This window comes from Pichia kudriavzevii, chromosome 1, assembly GCF_003054445.1.
Source record: "Pichia kudriavzevii chromosome 1, complete sequence".
NCBI classification, from domain to species: Eukaryota; Fungi; Ascomycota; class Pichiomycetes; order Pichiales; family Pichiaceae; genus Pichia; species Pichia kudriavzevii.
In genome coordinates, this window is record NC_042506.1 from 1,645,606 (window position 1) to 1,666,467 (window position 20,862).

The 20,862-nt window shown below is 39.6% G+C and overlaps 12 protein-coding genes across 12 annotated transcripts; 2 read left to right on the forward strand and 10 right to left on the reverse strand.

The window, feature by feature from the left end:
- Positions 1-139: 139 nt before the first annotated feature.
- C5L36_0A07510 (uncharacterized protein) lies at positions 140-1,780 on the reverse strand (the record flags this gene model as incomplete). The annotated part of the gene is made up of 1 exon (XM_029463768.1): positions 140-1,780. One exon carries the CDS (start codon positions 1,778-1,780, stop codon positions 140-142), a length of 1,641 nt encoding a protein of 546 aa, XP_029319628.1.
- Positions 1,781-2,207: 427 nt separating this feature from the next.
- Positions 2,208-2,975, reverse strand: C5L36_0A07520 (uncharacterized protein; the record flags this gene model as incomplete). The annotated part of the gene is made up of 1 exon (XM_029463769.1): positions 2,208-2,975. One exon carries the CDS (start codon positions 2,973-2,975, stop codon positions 2,208-2,210), a length of 768 nt encoding a protein of 255 aa, XP_029319629.1.
- A 503-nt stretch (positions 2,976-3,478) lies between these two features.
- Positions 3,479-3,715, forward strand: C5L36_0A07530 (uncharacterized protein; the record flags this gene model as incomplete). Its single annotated transcript, XM_029463770.1, has 2 exons — positions 3,479-3,503; positions 3,570-3,715. 2 exons carry the CDS (start codon positions 3,479-3,481, stop codon positions 3,713-3,715), a joined length of 171 nt encoding a protein of 56 aa, XP_029319630.1.
- Positions 3,716-3,919: 204 nt separating this feature from the next.
- On the reverse strand, positions 3,920-6,706 carry C5L36_0A07540 (uncharacterized protein; the record flags this gene model as incomplete). The annotated part of the gene is made up of 1 exon (XM_029463771.1): positions 3,920-6,706. One exon carries the CDS (start codon positions 6,704-6,706, stop codon positions 3,920-3,922), a length of 2,787 nt encoding a protein of 928 aa, XP_029319631.1.
- A 321-nt stretch (positions 6,707-7,027) lies between these two features.
- C5L36_0A07550 (uncharacterized protein) lies at positions 7,028-7,930 on the reverse strand (the record flags this gene model as incomplete). Its single annotated transcript, XM_029463772.1, has 1 exon — positions 7,028-7,930. The coding sequence occupies one exon, from the start codon at positions 7,928-7,930 to the stop codon at positions 7,028-7,030; it is 903 nt and encodes a 300-aa protein (XP_029319632.1).
- Positions 7,931-8,346: 416 nt separating this feature from the next.
- C5L36_0A07560 (uncharacterized protein) lies at positions 8,347-9,180 on the reverse strand (the record flags this gene model as incomplete). The annotated part of the gene is made up of 1 exon (XM_029463773.1): positions 8,347-9,180. One exon carries the CDS (start codon positions 9,178-9,180, stop codon positions 8,347-8,349), a length of 834 nt encoding a protein of 277 aa, XP_029319633.1.
- A 256-nt stretch (positions 9,181-9,436) lies between these two features.
- C5L36_0A07570 (uncharacterized protein) lies at positions 9,437-11,011 on the reverse strand (the record flags this gene model as incomplete). Its single annotated transcript, XM_029463774.1, has 1 exon — positions 9,437-11,011. The coding sequence occupies one exon, from the start codon at positions 11,009-11,011 to the stop codon at positions 9,437-9,439; it is 1,575 nt and encodes a 524-aa protein (XP_029319634.1).
- A 900-nt stretch (positions 11,012-11,911) lies between these two features.
- On the reverse strand, positions 11,912-12,451 carry C5L36_0A07580 (uncharacterized protein; the record flags this gene model as incomplete). The annotated part of the gene is made up of 1 exon (XM_029463775.1): positions 11,912-12,451. One exon carries the CDS (start codon positions 12,449-12,451, stop codon positions 11,912-11,914), a length of 540 nt encoding a protein of 179 aa, XP_029319635.1.
- A 272-nt stretch (positions 12,452-12,723) lies between these two features.
- Positions 12,724-14,256, reverse strand: C5L36_0A07590 (uncharacterized protein; the record flags this gene model as incomplete). The annotated part of the gene is made up of 1 exon (XM_029463776.1): positions 12,724-14,256. The coding sequence occupies one exon, from the start codon at positions 14,254-14,256 to the stop codon at positions 12,724-12,726; it is 1,533 nt and encodes a 510-aa protein (XP_029319636.1).
- A 620-nt stretch (positions 14,257-14,876) lies between these two features.
- Positions 14,877-16,526, reverse strand: C5L36_0A07600 (uncharacterized protein; the record flags this gene model as incomplete). The annotated part of the gene is made up of 1 exon (XM_029463777.1): positions 14,877-16,526. One exon carries the CDS (start codon positions 16,524-16,526, stop codon positions 14,877-14,879), a length of 1,650 nt encoding a protein of 549 aa, XP_029319637.1.
- A 688-nt stretch (positions 16,527-17,214) lies between these two features.
- C5L36_0A07610 (uncharacterized protein) lies at positions 17,215-18,165 on the forward strand (the record flags this gene model as incomplete). Its single annotated transcript, XM_029463778.1, has 1 exon — positions 17,215-18,165. The coding sequence occupies one exon, from the start codon at positions 17,215-17,217 to the stop codon at positions 18,163-18,165; it is 951 nt and encodes a 316-aa protein (XP_029319638.1).
- Positions 18,166-18,388: 223 nt separating this feature from the next.
- C5L36_0A07620 (uncharacterized protein) lies at positions 18,389-20,425 on the reverse strand (the record flags this gene model as incomplete). The annotated part of the gene is made up of 1 exon (XM_029463779.1): positions 18,389-20,425. The coding sequence occupies one exon, from the start codon at positions 20,423-20,425 to the stop codon at positions 18,389-18,391; it is 2,037 nt and encodes a 678-aa protein (XP_029319639.1).
- Positions 20,426-20,862: the final 437 nt, after the last annotated feature.

Genomic DNA, 20,862 nt, shown 5'->3' on the forward strand with positions numbered 1-20,862 from the left:
CCTTGATATTATATACTATTCTTTCATTCCTATACCAATCCCAAACTCACAGAAAACATTATTCTCTCGCTCCTAAATGGGGTAAATAGTAAACACCGCTCCTCCCTCGGCGTCCGAATGCGGTAACTCGCTTGCCTCATCAGGCCGGCGCATGGATTTGCCCTTCCCTAACTAACTTGTCACTCAATTCACTCAATTCAACACCTCCAATTTGTTCCATAAATTTACCAATTTGTATATTTTCAATGTTGCCACCCAATGCGGTAACGAGTAATTGTTCACCTTGTTCTCTATTACAATATCCATAGACATTGACATCGGCAGCGGTATGTCCATGTGTAGACCATCCAATTCTCGCACGGCGTGAAACCATGTCTTTGAGAAACTCAACAACGGCACTGGCTCCGTCCACTTCCGTTATGGTGATATATCCCTCATCAGTTTCATTACTAGCTGAATCTCTGTAGATGAGCTCGAGAATGTCATGTATCTCATCCCTGTCATAGTCTAGAATACCGAGGTCCTTCTCTAGAATCTCTCTCTCGATGTATTCTCGGAGCTCCTCCTGTTTAATGGTCCCTCTCTCGTGCATCCATTTGTTGATTTTAAAATTAAGGAATTCTCCTGAATGTCTCGCCCTATCCAAAACCTCAGGATACCAAATATAATCGGGATACTCAGGAGTTACTTGCCGACCAACATCGACTCCTCCGGTCTCATGGTCGCTCGTTGATATAACATACGTCTCAACGTCACTGTTTTCGGCAAACTCAATAACCGCTTGGAAGGCTTTATCAAAGGCCAAAATCTCATGTACTTGTGCATGCGGATCATTGTGGTGTCCGGCATGGTCAATTCTCGAACCTTCAACTAATAAAAAGAACCCCTGATCGGATTCCGCAGTCTCTCTCGATAAGATATTCAATGCCGTTACGGTTTCCTCAAATAAACTGGGGAATTTATGTTCATTTCGATCGAGTTCATATGGTATATTGTAGTATGCTAATAGAGACAATACGGGAAGACTAACCTCTTCATTTAATCCCATTCCAAGCTGATCAAACTCCTCCCTTGTAAGTGAAACATTCCAACCTCTCTCAAGGGCATATTCAATCAAATTCAACTCGTCTTGTCTACACCCTTCAACACTGCTTCCCGGTAGAAACGAACATCTTCCTCCACCAATCATTAAATCAACTAATCCATTACCATCGGGACCGGTTATGGTCATATTGAGTCCCAGCTGCTGATTGGCAATCAAATCCTGAAACTGTCTATAATCGGCATGTGAACTGAAGGCTGCAGGCGTGGCATCGGTGATGGAGGTCGTTACTACGAGACCCGTCTTCCACCCCTTTAACTTGAGAGCTTCAAGTATGGTTCCGCACGGGTTTTTGAATTGATCGACCCCAATAGCCCCATTATACGATTTCAGTGCACAGGAAAATGCAGTTGCACCGGCAGCAGAATCTGTAATTAACGACGACGATGACCTGGTCCGTGATTGGCCAATCAGATACTTATCAATAAAGAGAGGTTCATCAAACGACAAATCCTTGATATACTGGTTGAATGAACGGGCCATATTAAACGAAGATGGCCCCGTGCCATCGGTGACCATCATAATGATATTCTTCTTACCTGGTTTCTTTCCTGCTTCACTGTGGAGAGTCTGCTGTGTCTCCGGATTAGGAATGCAATAGACAAACACTAATAGTGACAATATCGATAACAATGTCGTGATGTTGAGCTTGAAAGGTCCGTTCTTATCGAAAGACATGGTTTGGATATGTTCTACTGCAGAATGCAACTAAATACTTGTAGACAAAGTAGTTGAAGAAGGAGGGGGGGGGGGGGGGGGAGAGGGTAAGCAAGATCAGCCAAGATTAAAACTAAACTGAACTAAACTGTAAACTATCCAACACCAAAAACAGAGAGAAAAAATATGTCGCCTTTAATACACCACCTGAAACCTCCCAAAGGGATGTCTCCTTTCTTTTTGATAAGCCTAAATTTATGAGGATGCATTTATTATTTTTTTTTTGCAGGGAAAAACGTGTGCATAATTTACCGATAACTTTAATTATTAGCCAGTGCTATATGCTATATGTTATATGCTATATGTTATATGATATATGCTACAAAGATGAACATCTCTAAATGATGCCTGTATATAAACTGGATTGCGTTAGTTGGCCGTTTACTGTCTACTCGACGCAATCGTTCGACCCTGCACTTCCGTAGTGCTCCGGGAGACCTTCCTCCACGTCTCCGAGCAACGTGTCTTTATTGGATGAGTGATACACGGGGCTCTGGATCAAGTTGTCTACGACATAGCACTGGAAGACGTTCATAATAAGCGGGAAAACAAGCAGGACAAACCCCACCTGGACATTCGGATATGGGTCGAGTCTTGATAACATCCAGATGGCGACTCGTACAAGGATGGGGAAGGACAGCATGAGCACATACACCGACAGCTTTGTAAGGCCCAAACTCACCAAATACACCACCAACTGCTTGGCGTAGTTTGAGAGTAGGGGCGGGTCGCCATACTCTCCTGAATTCAAGCCATGGATGTGCATCCCCTTGAGGACGCCAGTAATGCCCACAATGAAGAAGTAGAGTATTGGTATTCCAATGGTGGTGTCGAATAGTAGATTGAGGAAATAGTAGTCACATGGGTTGTCGCATATCCTCTTTGGGTTGCCCTTGACCGTGAAGACATGGAGTCTTATCTTGGAGATAATACTGAGAAACAAGTTGGTGATATGGACAAACGATGCCCCAATGACTTGTTTGGAGACGTCGTACATCCAAATACGCCAAGGTCGGCGATGTGGCCGTTCATGGTATCTCTTCCAAACGAGAGACCCCATTGTGAGCACGGCCATCAGGGCCTGCACAAAGAGACCAAACGGTCCAAGAAGCTCGCATTTGCCATTGTCTTCTCCGTCGTTAAGTAGTTGTATCATGACCAGCGGTATGACCCCTAAAGAAGAGAGGAATGTGTCGATATCCTGTCCTTGGGGAAAGCAATTCAAGGCCTGGATGTCCCACTATCTGTGTCCCAATATGGAAAAGAAAAAAAAAGACTTTTCCCACACTTGGGAGAACTTCAACACCGGCACTAGAGCAACTCTATAAACCCGAAACAGAACCCCCTGATTTTGCGCTTCTACTCTGAACTGTGCACTCTATCTGCCTTTCCAGGGGACAAGATAAACATCTTCCTGGATACTGTGGGAAGGGGGGGACACGGATTAGTAAGCAAATGATATCATGCATAAGTGGTACTAAATATATGTCTATACAAGGAGAGAGAGAGAGGAAGAGACCGAAAGAGTGTGAGAATCGTCTCACCTTTTTTTTTTATTTAGCTTAAACACACAACTTAATTCTGTGGCACTCTTGTTCTTTGTTGTCTTTTACTCTGTTGCTCCTCTTGGCATACACGTTCAAGAAACCACGACCAAGAATGTCTGGCGAAAAGAAACAAGAATGTACGTATCTCTGTTCCAGGCTGCTGGCATTATATTAGAACCCTTTCTACTAACACGCACGTCTAGCCAAACCAAAGCCTTGCTGTGTTTGTAAGGAGGAAAAATCAGCAAGAGACGAATGTCTCTTAATTAACGGTGTTGATTCGCCGAAGTGTGATTCTCTCATCAAGGCGTACAAAGAATGCATGAAAGGCTATGGCTTTGAGATATAAGTGCTTACTGTTGCACAAAGTGGAGAGACATTCAAAAACCCCCTCCTCCTTCACTTGGAAGAAGACTCATATTTATTCACCGTGTACATACCAGCGTCATTAGGAGGGCTACATTTGTAGTGTTATATCCCCGATATACGTATATAGAGATTGTTGTTATCACTTAAAAAAATTCAAGATATTTTCGTTATACACGTTATAGATTTACTCAATGTAGTTTGCAAGACTTTCAACAAGGTCGGCCTCGGTACCCTTGACGACTGTCTTCATCATGACACCCTTGGAAGAAATGGCAAACTTGACAATGGCCAAAACCTTGCTATCTGAGATGCTTCTACCAGATAATTTTAACGTATGGTTGTTGACACCCGACTTTACAACTTCAGTTGCCTCGATTGGCATCATGGACATGGTGATTATTAATCTGTCAACCACACTCTGCAGATCAATAGACTCGGAATCTCCCAAGTTATATACTGCCGACTCCTCGACTGGAAGCTCGTCCCACTGCTTGGTGAAATCGTTAATATAGGATGGAATAATAAAATCTCCTGGAATGATGGATAACTCTTCAATCTGATATTCATCAGGGAAACCTTCCTCATCTTCATCGGCATCAACATCCTTGGTGACGTATGATAGGGCGTTAGCCATCGAAGCCAATAGATATTTCTTATCGTCACTACTAGAAGGTCTTGCAATGGATGCATAAACTTTACCCTTTTCGTGAGGTTGGAGTTTCTCGATTGGTAGTGTGAACTCCTCAGTATAACCTTCGGTATCAAATTGTGAAATAACATTAACATTCTCCAGGATAATATCATCCAATGTATTTTCAATGTTATATTCAATAACTAGATGTTCTTCAAATATGTGTTTAACTGCCGTGACTACAAATTCGGTCTCCTTTTCTGTCAATTCAACCGGCGCTGATGATTTTAGTAATGAGCCGTATTGGCCAATTTCTGGTAATAATGCTAGCTCGTTTTGATATTCTTGTTGCTGTAATGTGTACTTGGTCATGTCAGAGACATTGTTCAGATTGTCGTTGGAATTACTCTTGCTTTCATCTGGAGTGGAGGATAATGAATCCATGTTTTCATCATTCGAACCAGTGATTTTTCCTAGTAGCTTCTCCTTCAATTCAAAAGCTTTAAATTCATCTTCTGTCATCTTAGGAACAGAATTAATATTGAATGGTTCTTGAAATGATGACTTGTCTGGATTATTGACATACTTGGCCAACTCTTGCTCTAAAATGTTCAAGGAATATTTGAACTTTGGTTGGAGATAAGCCTTTGCATCCTTTAGATCTTTAGATTCTAGCAATTTAAGTGATAAAACAGCCCTATCTCTAACTTCATCGTCAATATCCTGCAATGATCTCTTTAATAAAATCTTTATACTCTTGTTCAGCTCAACATCATTAATCAATGCAAATTTGGACAATGCAATAACTGCAGATGATCTAACAATTGAATTTTCTAAAACAACTCGGTTGTAGATATATCTAACGTAAGTGGACGGATTCGAAGTTTTAGGACCCTCGTTACCTAGCAAATGTAAGATTCTAACTGACAACTCGGTGTATTCACAGTCCTCAATGAATTCACATAACATTTCCAATGCTGTGGCTTTGGATTCTGGAATGAATTTGATAATGTCAAAAATGGCTTCCACAATGGCGTTCTTAAAATTGAAACCACCTTCCTCTCTTAAAACATCATTTAAGAAAGACAACATTGATTTATACTTGGTTGGAAATTTCAAAGATAATGTTCTGATTGCATCGATGACAATAATTTTGAATTCGTCAGAAATTTCATCCATAAAATTGGAAATTGCCTTGACCAATCTATCGACACTTTCAATATTGCCTGTCTTCAATAAAGTTGTGATTGCATAAGTGGAAATCGATCTTGATTGGTCATTGATCATCTTTTCCAACTCTAAGTTACAAACGCCAACTTTATCGGAATCTTTAATCGCAACTTTATTCAAAATTCTAACAGCTGCAAACCTAGTAACTGTTCTTGGTACGCTTAATAATGACTGTAATGTTGTGATTGCATTCATCTGCTGTTCATTGCTGAACTTCGAAGAATGGGTCAAAATCAATTTAGCAGCTTCCAATTCAACCATATCGGATTTATGGTTCAACCAACTAACAAAAAGTGGCCATAAACTATTGATGAATTGAGGATCATCTAGAATAAGTTTTTCAACAAACCTAATTAGTTGGACCTGTGCTAAAGAGCTATTCAAAGATCTTCTTTCGGTTAATTGCTGAATCATCTTAATCAAAGACATCTTATCAGTGTTTCTGAACTGATACAATAAACCCAAGGCATGATATTGGTGTATGTAAGTTGACGATGGAACTTGATTATAACCACTGAACTCATGCTGTGTGTATTGGGAAGTTGGAAAGTGTTTGCTTGCAGTAATTGATTCTTGTGCTTCATTTACCCATCTTTTCACAGTTTCCTTCGCAACAGGTAACAGATGGAATGAGGAAACAAGAGCAGATGAAGAAATCGATTGGTTGGAATCAACAATGGAGTTCTTGAACAATCTCTCTGCAGAATGAATGGTTGAAGCATCCAACACCCTAGACAATGTTCTCACTGCATCTGGCTTATAGACCGGATCACCACTTTGGATGTCCTTCATAATTGAGGCGGTAATCATCAAGATGTCATCTGAATGAGAACATAATTCTTTGATTGCCAAGTATGCAATCTGTCTCAATGCAGGATCATTGTTGTGGAACAACTTGGAGATCGAAAAGAACAAGTTGGTGCTCTCAACACGAGGGAAACCTTCCCCTGCATAGAATAGTCTCAATAATCTAGACAGAAGTTTACGACACTTCTTTGCTTGAATTGGTGATGCATTGCATGCTTGCAGGCATTCCTGATAGACTGTCATCTTGTCTGGAAGAACACCAGCATTGCCATCCTCGTTTTTCTTATACGTATGTGTGGACATGGCGTGATTCTGGGTTCCTGTTGGTATGTAAATTGACCCTTTGACTAACTTCTATATATAAATGCATACATACCTTATATAAACAACTGGGTAATTTCATTTTCCACTTCGTGTTCAATTTCATTCGATCCAGAAAAACGAGGAAAAATTAGAAAAATGGTAAAAGCGAAAAAAACAAAAGTGGCGCACACTCTTTAGCAGAGAGACCACGTGCACTGCGCATGCGCCACTTTGGCGCCACTTTTTATTGTTATCAATAAGTTATAGTGTTTTGACTATTATGCTGTTGTACAAAAAATTCTAAGTTAATACAGATACACATCATTGGAGGTTTTGCAGTAAAAGCTGCAGGGACTGTTTTGCAGACTCATCTTCGTTAAGAACACCGGCAAATGTATTGTTCCGTAGCTCTTGAGGGAGGATCTTTTTCAATGTTTTCCTGGCCTCAACGTTATCTGAAAGTCTAAGGTAGCATCTAATCAAATGTCTCAATAGTCTACTTGTTGGTTTATCAACGAGCTGTTTGACTATCACACCAAGCACTTTGGCAACAGCCTCGAATCTATCGTAGGTTTGGCATATATAATTGAGTCCTTGTTCGTCCAGTAAAATTTTCTGCACAATGAAAATGGCAACAGTTTTATTCAATTCTGAAGAGGACTCCATAATCTTAAGACAGAGTGGAATAATTTCGGTAGTTAGAAGGAACTGGATCACTTCAGGTGAATCATTCTTGACTAGCGCACCAATAACTCCCAAACTAGTCAAACGTAGATATTCAAATGGACGATGTGTACATGTTGTGTTTAAAAATGGATAGAGAAACAAGGGGATCTGTGCCATCAAAAACGGCATTCTCGTTTCTTGATGGCTTGCAATGCATTGCATTAGTGCAAGGGCATTACACACCCGATTTGAGGCTTGAATAGTTAATGTGGGTGGTGAAAGCATGGAATAAACTGAAACAATCTCAGCTAAAAGGCATGACATCACACCAAAGGAGTTCCATAGAACCAATGCCAAATCCTCATACATCTCTCTCTTCTTGCCCAACTCTAAGAGGGCCTGTTCCTTGTTTGGGCCATAGGTAAATTCAGTTATCCAGGAGAAAATCATCTTGTCATTTACCGATGAGGATGGACTCTGTTCTGGGACATTTGGCTGCGGCTTACCCTCATCTGGTGGAAGATGTGCTTCGTGTGGAGCCGGCTGTTGGTTCGACATTGTCTCTAGTATTGGACTCTTTGGCTAAAGATGTACATAACTGGCAAGGATTTTTAGAGTTATCTAAGATGAAATGCAAATTCATGTTCCTGACTCTATAAAATTCGCCAAGCCAAAAAGTTAGAATTCGCGCTGGATTTGCCTGTCTATGAAATATTTCTCACCCTCCATTTGTTATTGATTAAAACCATTGTTTATATTGTACATTACGTCTATAGAAGCTAATCGACTCAAAAGGAAGAATCTCCATTAGATAGTCAAAAAAAAAGAAGAAAAAAAGAAAAGCTCTCTGAGAACAGGGACTGAATCCCTCTAAACAACCACCTAAAACATAGTAGCTGATATTCGGTATTTATAACCCTTCTAATACATCAAAAGCTATTTATTGTCCTTATAACTTTCCTATAAATTCCACCTTATTTGGCAATAGAAACTTCCGGTACAATATACCCTTCCTTTTCCCTGGTTTCTTCTAGGTATCTCCACTTCTCCCCCCTTGGACCTCTGATCATAATATCCATTCTTGCCTTATCTACAGGATCATCCCTGTCACCTAGCCACACCGCATTGATGGCCCTAAATCCAAACCGCTCGTAAATAGGTAAGTTCCTAATGGCCGAACTCTCAAGATACGCATTGGCACCCATGGGATCAATGTAGTTGTCAAACACATGGTCGAACATTGCACGAACATTCCCCTTGCCTCTTGCTGCCGGAGTGGAACCCAAGTACACCAAGGTCCACGTGTTTGATGCGTTTGGATCCACAGACATTATATGGTCGTAGTTGTCATGTAGCACGGGGAATAACACTCCAAAAACTCTCCTACGACCTTCGGCACCGGTGTTCCACGCCATCTTAGCAAACCCAGACCTAACCAGTGTCAAATAATCATCCAGTGAACCGGCATCTGGCTTGACCCAAATGGAAACCGTCTCAAAAGTGTCCTTGTTTTCATGGTCTTCTCCCTTTATCACAAAGCAGATAGATTTCATAATGTGCGATCTCACATACCCCTCGTAGAGTTGCAGATCAACTTGTTTCTTCAACTCAGGGTTCCCTTCTAAATGTCTGCTCACATACCTTGCAACATCGTCATTATCAAAAGCTTCGTATAAGGTGCGTGCAGCCTTCTTTGCATCTTCCATTTGCAATATTTCAACTCTATTTTTGCTCATCTTGACAAATATCAATACAAAGCCGTTGTTGGAAACACAAAACGCTCTATATGGAATGGGGGTCCGTCCCATGGAACCCCCTCTGGTGTTCAAAATAGGGCTCTATGGCCTCTTTATATATATATATTTACCTCTAGATTTAAGGCGCCGCATCGACCTTCCTCATTAGGAAGTATGCTTACTGATTAGCCGCCGAGTTTCCCCCATTTCATTTATGAGACAATTGGGTACCCCGTTCGATAAGTATACTATTACATTAGAGGATACACTCTATAAACCTATAAGCGTTTGTTTATTCTATATAATACATTAGGGGAGTATTTGGTGTTCATCTGATCACCTTTTCGATACGAGAAGGAGTCGTATCCTTCTCCATTGGCGGTTCGTCAAAGAGTTTCCAAAATTTGAGGTTTTCGTCACTACCCAATGTAGCCAAGACCGTACCGTTGGGTGATAACTGGCTGTTTAGTATCCGCCCCTCATGTGCGTTCATTATAACTCCTGTTTTCTGTAGAGTTGGGTAACTATAAACAGATACCTCATTGTGTGGGAACCCATGTGTTGAAACTATTTCCTTGCCAATACCATTAGAGTACCCCCATGTAAGTGAACTTACTTGCGATTCGGTATCAATGGTATTGACTCTATTACCTGTGTTTGTATTCCAAAAATGGATCTTCTTACATGCACTACCGCCACCGCTGGCTAATAAACTTAACTGTGTTGGGCACCATGCCAATGCTTTAACGGCCGCACTGTGTGCAGTTTTAGTGTGGATTGCATTCGAAGTCAATCTACTATCCCATATATTAACAACATTATCATTACCACCACTTGCCAGTTGTAATCCATCACTTCTCCACTCTAACCCACACACTTCCCCTGTGTGGTTTTCAAATCTATCAATCAAACAGTTACTTATACGTAAATCATTATGAAATATTGATCCCATCCGTGAACCCATAGTTAAAAAGGCTTCATTCCAACTTTGTGAGGAAATTCTACCACAATGTGATAGGATTTTCCGAGTTAACTCATTTTTTTCAATGTCCCATATCTCAACTGAACCATCGTCTAACCCGATTGATAGAAAATAACCATCTTGTGACCATCTAAGTGATGTAATGACCAACTCACATGTTGTAATCAAATTGACGCTACCGTCATTTGCATTCCAACAATAAGCGCTTTTCCCCAACGCTATTGCAAGATTATTGTCCTCAGACCAAGATATCAAATTGAGATAAAAATCATCGGTTAATTCAGGGGCATCTAAAACTTTTTCGGGACATGAAGGTATCCTCTTCATTCTTGCTTGAGCTGCTGTAGTGGATATTATTTGTCTTGTTTTGAATTTATTTTGCGATGCAACCTTTCTTAGTGAGTTGCTTTCTTTTGAAGGTGCCGGAGCGGGTGGCTGAAATTGTAGGATCCTTTGACCAACCTCCAGCCCGCATGCTTCAGCTACGGTACTTTGATATATCTCAGAATGCTGTGATTCGATCCGATCAATAGGTAATGCAAAAGATGGAAGAGATATAGTTTTCTCAACTGACAGTTTCCCAGAAGTTGATTGGCGTGAAGGTATGAATCTATCAAACTCATTTGTGTTTGTCCGCCGTAACTTTCTCCCAATTGATAAACTACCTGATGTTGCTCTTTTCAAATTCAGAAATTTGTCGGATCTAGGACTCTCTTTCAATTTGTCTCCAAATGTTTTATTTTTTCTACTTAACTTGGAAGACCAGTCCGAATTTACAACGTTAAAGTTTGGAGATAATATCCCATTGCTTCCAGCGTAAATTGAATTTGTGCTATGATTGACTAGATTCGGACTTGTATTTCCAAATACTGTTCTGTGGTATTTTGGTGTCTTCAATGGCGATTTTTTTGGTGTAGACATCTGCAGTTACTCTTCAACTTTTGATAAATGTGTATGTGGAAGTATCTATATGTATATATAGGTAGATATATCTATATCTATGTGTGCTTGTGTTTATGCTGGCTATGATATTATTATTATGATTTGATTTTGACTAGCTATGATTGAATCTATTGGATCTCGGAATATACCAACTCAAGTGAATATAAAAAAACGAAAAAGCAAAAAGGCACTTATAGAATTGACTTTAAAATGAAATAATGTGCCGTTCAAGTCTTCTAAGTATATGAAACAGTAATAACACAACACGAAACAAAAAAAGAGAGGACTGCATGCATCAGCTTTGGCAAGGATCAAAAATGGGATCAATAGAAAAAAAAGGTACCTTCATTTACATGTTTATTTTTGTCCCAAAATGGGAATTTCCTCATTAGGGTAATATTCAAGTTTAGCACGAATATACATTACTTTCCTCTTTTCATTCCTCTGTAATGGATGCAATACAATCCGCACGTCAGACCTAACTGCTAGGTCAAGATAAGAAACTAGATTTCTTTGCTTATGGCATTGTTTAACCACGGACAGTAAGGCTGGTGCTTGCAAAGAAAACATATAGTGCGAGTAAAACCAACTGTAACACTAGTTCAAAAATCAATCATACCACAGGCATCAATATTGTAAAGTATAAATGTCATAGAAATAGATTTGTAACCTAAAATCAGTGCTCAGCAAAGGTGAGTTCAAACTAAACAGGCTAGTATTTGGAGTCAGCTGCTGTACTCATATAAGTGATGTACATTTAACTCGCTAAATTTTGCAATTATTGTTTTAGTTTATAAAATGGATTTATGACTATAAAAGACAAAAATAATATAAGACTAGCTCACAGGGGATAAATATAGAGGTATATATCAGCTAAAGTTAATGATCAGACTCGGCAACAAAAGTTTCGTAAGCTTCTGCGTCCATTAGTTCTTTGACAGAGTCTTGTTCGCCAACCTTAACTTTGACGATCCAACCTTCACCCATTGGATCAGTGTTGATCAATTCAGGACTCTCTTCTAGACTTTCATTAACCTCAACAATCTCACATTCCACAGGTGAATAAATATCGCTTGCGGATTTAACACTTTCCACAGATGAAATTGTTTCACCATTGCCAATGGTTTCACCAATTTGAGAACTTGGTAACTCAATAAATGTAGCATCTCCCAGTGCATCTGCAGCATAGTTGGTAATACCAATAAATGCAGTTCCATCAGGGTGCAAAGAAATCCATTCGTGTTCAGGTGTAAACTTAAGAACTGGATTCTTCGAGAATGTAGATACAATGGAAGTTGGGTTCAATTTGTATGTTGACTGTAAACGGAATGCAGTGATGTTAAGTGGTCTGAAAGTTCTTAGGGTTCTGGCAAACATGACGGGGACTTTATCTCTGGAGGGCCACTTTGGATGAACCATCAATGGCCACTATTTCTTGTTGATTAAACTGGGAAAATGGATTCTTTTATTTGGAAAAGTAACGGGCAGTAAGAGAGAAGTCAATTATCAAAACTTGACTCTGGTTGTCCATTATAGAGAGCGTCAAAAATATTTATATGACTTCTCTGTCGAATTCTGACTCTGGTTTGAAACTGACCCGTGTACCATTTTACACAAGTTACTATCACATTTTGATATTATTATATGAATATTTGATTAAAATTACATAAAATACTAAGAGCCTACAAGTTTTAGTTCTTCAAACTTTGTTCCCAATAAGTAGTGTTGGTACGAAGTGTACTTGACAAAATATATAATGGGGGAAGCGAATCGGATATTTTGGTAAAGAAATCTGTAGCAAATCTGTTTATGAAAAACATTTGATTGCCTGCCAGTTTGGGTACCAAAACAATACCTTCCTTTGCGTCGATGTTTTTGATTGGTTTTTTAAAATCGAATTCAACGATTTCGTCGGATGGTTTGATTTCGTTTTTCAAATATTTCTCCAATAGTGCAATTTGCTTGAACTCTTCACCTAAGGACAACCCCCATTTACAACTTGTATTAAGAGTCCTACACACATTTGAAATGTCAGCACATTTGATGAGGAAGCACGCAAGTAACTTGAAATTATCGAATTCAGTAATTAGTCTCTCGATTTCGCCAACAAACTCATCATGTTTGGCCATATCGGTTGCAAGAATTGAATAGTTAACAATATCTAAAAGGTAAGGAACATCGATTTCCATCTCTATACTTAATAAATTATTCTCCATTGACTGGTTTAAAAAGGGTATCAGTATCCTCTGAAATTGGAATCTATGGAAGTTTTCAAGAATTGAAATATTATTGAACTTAACTGCTAATGGTGACTTATTGCTAATTAAAAATGCATTGGTGATTCCCGGGTGCCCTATGTCGTGACCTAATGATGCAAGTAAAAGGGAGAAAGAATCTAATTTACTTATTTTATAATTGGAATTCTTGATTAAGGAGTTGAGAAACATATTTGTAGCTTGTAAAACGTCGACAGCGTGTCTGAAATTGTGGAAAGGATTCCCGATATGATAGTTATCTCTAACGAAAAATAGAAAAGATTTAAGATTATTTGAGTTTTCTGGTTTGATGAATCTCTCAAAGATCAAGAAGGAAATGACTAGTAGTTCATCGAGGTTGAATTGGAACGCATCAAAATCCCACTTATTCAAAGCTTCCCAAAGTTTCTCCCTATCGGCATTAACGTGAAACAGCAATTTGTCATATTGTATTCTGGATAACAAGTCGGTAAAAAGCTTTAAATCCTCCTCCTTAATAGCCTTGGAATCGACATACCCATCCATAGTATCCAAGAGTTCTGCGTTACTAAACCCAGTCCATAGTTTCATTCTTTGTAGTCTTGTTGGGAAGTTTTCTCTCATTTCCCTTATTTTGTCCTCTGGATCAACCGGTAATATGATGATGTTCAAATGCGAGAATCTGTACTTGAGCAGCTTTACTGCAGTGTCAATGCTGATTTCTTCTTTCCATATATCTTCGTTTGTGTTGACAACAATAATTGTGGCATAGTCGATTTCTTTCTCGTGGGTATTTAGAGGAATACGCTGCACTCCATCGGAGAACCGGACAAGTGTATAGTTGATGGAAACCGAGAGATACTCTATCAGCTGCACCAAAGACCTAAAATGAAGAACATGTGTAGCATTTGCCGATATTGATTGTGGGAACGGGAGCGGGGAAACATCTCCGTGGGTAAGCCAGTTTAAGTATAAGAGATCGTTGAGCATATTCAGTTGGTAAATTACTTTAGCCAGTGTAGAGGGGGATGGGTGCAAGTCTCGGTATGTACTGGAAGGGGAGTGTGGGGTTTATCAGTAATTTGGAAATGAAAGAAAAATTCTGCACCTGAAGGAAAATGGTCTTTAGTAGAACGGATGTCAATGAAACAGTAACATCTCCCTTCACCATCCAACGTTTCTGGCTAGGGGGAAAAAAAATATTGCGAAAAGGGAAAGAAAAAAAAGGGGGACGGACAGAGAAGCACTGGATCGGAAAACTCAAAAATTTTCACCCCCTTCAAAGAAGGGAAGTAGAGGGGGGGGTATATTGGGTAGCACGGGTTTATTGGGCGATAAAATAGAACTCTGCATAATGAAAATTCTATTCTTCCCTCAAGGAGGAAACTCTAATTTTAGAATACTTTATTTAACCCGATGTGCAGAATTAGTATCGTATTATTTCATTATTTCAATGCTTGTTTACCTATATTGTGTATATAACGATCGTATATAAGGAGGAGAAAAAGAGTCAAGGGTAAATGTCAAGAAATTAGGATGAAGAAATTAGGATAAAGAGGTCATAAAAGAAGAGAAAAATCGACAAATACGATGCAATTACAATGGTTGCTCTATTGGGAGAGGCCCTTTTGTTCGCAAACATACTTGAAACTCTTGAGCAGCTTGTTTCTAGCCCCCACAGTACTGACCCCGAGTGACGTCAAGCCCTCGTCGTCGAGGACAACCATCTCCTGCCATTTCAAATGTTTCAGGTTGTCCGTGTACTTGTGTAAACGTAATGTCTTTAACCATGCTGGAATATCTTCCAACAGAGCATCAGAAGCAATATCTCTTGGCAAGTTTGTGCCATTATTTTCGTTGATATTACTGTTGTTGTTGTTGCTGTTATTATTGCTACTGTTATTGTTGTTCTTTTTAGAGTTATTGTGGACACTGGACTCACCCCCGCTCAACGGAGACGTCTTGTGATAGCCCTTGTTACGTGGTTTATTCCCCTGTTGCTGATGTACATGCTGCAGCTGAAGATGATGGTGCTGCTGTGGCGGAGAGTTAGTCATGCCAATGCCGTGGCCATTGTTATAGGAGACCGGCATGTGCATATTGACGTTCATCATGCTATTTAGGTTGGTCATACTACTAATTCCGTTCATGCCATTGACGGGCATTCTATTTTGTAGAAATTTGCGTCTATCATCTTTGACCTTGTTAGAATCCAGTAATGAGCGATTGTTAATGGTGTTTAAGGAAGTCTGTAATTTGGCACCAATATCGTTCATACTGTTCATTGGTAGATTGGATATTGGAAGAATATTGCCATTGTTGGTGACGTTCAACATCCCATTCATAGAATCCATATTGGACATGCCCATACTACCAACTCCAGACATGACTTCATGGGAATATGAAGGGCCCGCTGATTTTGGTCTCTCGATTGGTTCAATTAAGTTTCCAAAGCCGGTTTTCATTGAAGGTGGGGATAATGCCCTCCTTGGCGCAGGATTGTAAATAATGTCGTTGTTCAATGACAAGTGATTCATTGAAAGATTCAAGTCGCTCGTATCATTCAAAAGAGAATCTAAAGTTAGAGGGTCTGGATTCGAATGGTTTATTGAAGACATCGAGATGATTGGAGATACTGGACGTAAGTTATTGGACAAACTTCCACATCCAGATGTGGCACTCAATGGCGGAGAGAAGTTCAACGAATGATCATTGCCATTTTTCGGCTGTGATTCAATTGATGAAACTTTCAATTTAATAAATTCCAAAATTTCTGGTGATTCGATGGATTCAATAAACATTCCAATTGCAGTCTTCTGTTCTTCAACAGACAAATTTTTAATCCACATATTGAACATATTCAAATTGTTTGTGTAATTCTCCAACATCATTTCTGTCTTGGGATTGAATGCAGGGATGTCATTGTCATTGTCATTAGTCTGGCCCAAATGAGGAGAAAACGTGATGTCTGGTAATGGCGAGTTGATGGAATTGGTCAACAGCGGCGAGAGAACAGAATCAAGCTGGGAATAACTGCTGGAGTTGTTGGCGTTGTTCAGAATGCCATGGTTGCCGTTATTGTTGGTGTTGTTATTATTGATGCTATTATTATTATTATTATTATTACCATTACCATTGCTATTGCTATTGCTATTGCTGCTGTTGTTGAGTCTAACAAGTGGAGAGGAAAACACAGTTCTCGATGAGTTCGGCAAAGTCGGTGAAAAGGGACCGTTTGAAATCTCACTGTTACCCTGCATCCTAGAAATAATTCTTCTTGCTGTAGGTGATGTATTAATAAATGTCTTGTCTCTTGTCTCTTGTATTTTATTCTGTTTTCTACGACCCCCTTCTGTCTGCCGTCTATGGTCAATATAGCGTCACTAATATTTGTTGCCACTTATAAACTATATGGACTGACCTGGGTGTATGCAACAAAAGTGACTTGGATTAACGGTGTAATAATATAGTGGTTGTGGTGACAAATGGAGAAATTTGGTTTCACTTGGTTTCTCTCTTTTTCACTCTCTCTTTTCTTTCTTTTCTTTCCATTTCCATTTCTGCCTTGTTTTTTTTTTTGACACTACTAAAATCAGCAGCGGGAATTCGCGGGTTTGTAAATTTTCAAACTCGCCTTTTTTTTTTTTTTTCCCTCCTCCAATCTACTCAATTTAACAAACATTGAAAGAAACGCCCAATGGAGAAATTTGAGAGGCCCCCCCCCCCCCCCGATAATGGAGAACTCCATTAATTCCGGAAAAGTCAGCAACTGAGAATTCAAAAAAAAAACAAAAAAAATATGCTGAGCCGCATAGGAGTTTAAATTATCAAATTGAGAAAGTTGAACCACAAAGAGGAGGGAGGGAAATGTGTCGTTTTCAGGAAGAAGTAAATGGTTGATTTTGAGACTATCGAGGTAGGGCTCCAGCAAGTTTACACAGAGAGGTAATGTCGACCCAGTCAGGTATAACTGCTTCGGAGGCTGTTGTTTCCGAATGCACGTCGTTTCTTCGTTCCCCAACAAGACGGGCATTGATTCTCAAGATTGACACTGTGACACTTTCAATAAAGGTCCAAGAATCCGTCCAATGCAGTGACTTCTCCACGGATCTCAAGCAGTTAACAGAGAACCTGACATGTGACGAGTGCTGCTACATTCTCTTACGCCATGATGCCGAGAAACATGCGTTTATCTCCTATGTTCCGGACAATGCAAGTGTGCGTTCAAAGATGTTGTATGCGTCAACGAAAAACACCCTCTTACAGGAACTTGGTAGTGGCCTCTTTGACCCAATTCTATTTATCAACTCGCCTGAGGAGCTGTCCCCCCAATCGTGGAACAAGATCATGGGCAGCGGCAACGTCAAGGCATTGTCAGAGTCCGAAGAGAGTTTACAGGCTGTCAAAGACCACCAACTCTACGCCACGTCCAACCCAAGACGACTCGCCAATGATAGCAACAACACTCTAAGTTTCCCCCTCGATGACCAACTCCATGACGCTGTTGGTGGCTTGGCAAATGAGGTGCTCATTACCGCCGTCATTGACAATGAGAGACTGGTCCTTGCAGAGAAATCGTGTGTCCCCGTGGACGGTATAGTCGAAGCAATTGGAAACTTCCACTCGCCAGCCTACCATTTGTACAATTATCAGGAAAGGAAAACATTTATTCTCACATGTCCCTCTGGTTCAAAAGTTAGGGAGAGAATGTTGTATGCCTCCAACAAACAGGGGTTTCTGAACTCACTCAAGAGTCAAGGCTTGGAGTTTACAAATGTTGTTGAAGTTGGAGACGCTTCTGAGCTCGAAACCTCGGAGATCACTGGAGCTCCGGTAGAGGATGCAAACAAGCCTTTGGGTCTGAGGTTTGCCAAACCTAAGGGACCAAGGAGACGCTGATTCACTCTCAAGTACATGTGTTTGATTCCATTGTTATTTTCGCTCCTCGGCACAAGTTTGGCTATTTTTGTAATTTACGGACGTAGACATATACAAATATAGAATGAAAAAGGAAATCTTTATGATAATACTGTAGATAAGACGGAGGGAGAGGAGAAAACTTAGATGGGGAGAGATAGGGATTGTAAACAGATTGTAAACAGATGCATATTCTAATATCCCACTAGGACTCCCAGAATACATTTTCGTTGGCCTTTTTAGTTGGTTTAGAAAAACGTATGTTTGCGCTTTTAAATGTCTGACGTATTGGACTCCTGTTGTTGACAATGTTTGTCGAATTGCTTAGCGGTGCATTCGTGGAAACAGACAAATGGTGTTGCAGAGGTATCTCGTCTAACCTTCTCGTGATTCTCCTTTTCTTATTCCCCTTCAGTTGGTCTGGATCGGCCATAATGATTTGAAGTTTCTTTTCGCTTCTGTTTCTCTTCTTTGGCTTGATTTTCGTATTGGATAACAATGCGTCATTGGCACTAATACTTCGGTGAAACCCATTTTTATTTGCTGTGTATTTAGGGGGAGGAATTGACATTGTCATAGTTGGCTGTGTGTTCACTTTTCTTATGGATTTCTTGCTGGGTTCAACAAAGAGCCCCATTTTGGGACCAACAGGTAGGTTCACACTCGGTTTCTTATGACAAGTAGGGTCGGATTGACATTGTGTGAACTTATTCACCGGTGTCGGCGAGGCCTCTAATAGCTTGCTATTTGGTGCACCTTGTAGTGTGGATATCGGTTTAGAAGCCGAATTTATAACAATGGTGGAAGGCGATGAATCAATTACCACACTATTTTCCTCTTCATCCTCCTCCTCGTCGTCGTCGTTATCAAAGCTCTTGTCAACTGCTCTTGATGTTATATCATTTTGTTTGAATTTTATTTTCTTGGTGTTATTTGTTTGCTTAGATTTCTTCGGGCGTAGTGGAGTGGTTGTATTCAATTGAGAACTGTAATCTGAATGTGTGTTTGGGTTAATGGTACCTTTAGAAGGGGGGAGAGATGTTGCGGCAGCTGGAGCGGGAGCTGTGACGGTATTTATGACATTCATCATTTTACTTGGCGTCGATGTAATGTTTGAGAAATAAGTTTGATTTGAATGGGGTATCTGTAAAATGTCCTGATATTTTCTCGATTGCTCTGAATCGTTCAAGTTGTGCGATTTGTTTGATATGTCTATGATCCTAGAATTAAAGCTTTTATTTGAAACTACTGGCTGTTTTCCTTGCTGTGGTTGTCTTTGTTGTATTTTTTGTTGCTTGACTGTCCTTTTATCATTTGTTGGTGATTCTCGAGCAGTTTCTAATATAAGAGAGTTAAACAGCTTTTTGTTGTGATTACGATCTTGAAAATTGGGAGTTTTCAATACCTTTTCCAATTTTTCTATTAATGGGGTTTCATTTGAGGATAAATCATTAACATTAGTCAAAGTATTGAAGATATTTGTTGTATTATTTTCCTCATCAATTGATGTTGTATTAACAAAGTTTGCATGTATATTGTTCAAATAGGGAGTATCAAATAAGTCAATTGATTTGCTCGCCAATGGTGTACTCAAATGAGGGGACAATGACAAAAATTCCGTAGTTAAGTATTGAGGGGGGATATTATAGTTTTTGTTCAAAAACGAAGAAATTGAAGTTGCAGGAATTGATTGAGAGTGATTATTTCCCGGATAAGGTGTTGAATTTAGAAAAGCATCAAAATTTGGAGATTCCAAAAATTTGTTATATGAAAGTGACTGTATATCTTGCTGTACTGAAAGGCTATGTTGTCTATTCAAGTTATGTATAGGCAAGGTAGGCATTGGAGGTTTATTAAATGGATGCGGCTGCGGTACTTGTTGTTGTTCTTGTTGTTCTTGGCCTCTTTGTTGTTCCTGTTGCTCCTGTTTGAAATGTGATTGCTGTTGTTGGGATAGGAATTGATTGTGATTTTGACTGGTATCCAGTATTTTCGAGTTTGAATTCTGAATCAAAGTGTAGTCGATTTCATGTGTTGGTGTTTGTCTACCCAATTGGGCATGTAAATAGGAATACACGTGGGATTGAGGGAAATGAGAAGGATCTGTTGTTAAAGGTTGAATGGCATGAATTGATGAGTTCCTTAGCATATAACCCCATGAGGAATTCGATATATCTTCAATGTCGCAGTTGTAGATATCATTTGTGTTTTGGTTGGTATTCTTGTCGTTTTCATCGGACATCCTCGAGTAACTTTGTAAATAACCAATTAAAAGATAAATGAGTGCTTTATGATTTTTCTACTAGAGAAAAACAGCAAGAGTAATGGCGTTACAAACAAAGAAGAGCTTATGGATAGCAAATGGAGGATCGAATAGAATCAAACAAACGCGGTCTCGAGTGGATATCTTGTGCTAGCTTGGAGTTAAGTGTGTATTTGCGTGTAGCAAGTAAGGAAAAGGGTGTGTTTGTTTACATTATTTCATTTGGTCTCCTCGATCAGTGAAGAATTTCTTCTCTACCCTCGGTCAAAATTACTCCCCTTATTTCTCTTACAATTTTTTTTTTTTTAAAAAAAAACATTTTTGGTCCGACCATCGGTGGTTCGATTCTTGCAGGGTGGACTTGTTTGGGGCACATGTATCAGGGGAAAAAACCGTTGCTCATTCACTAACTTGAA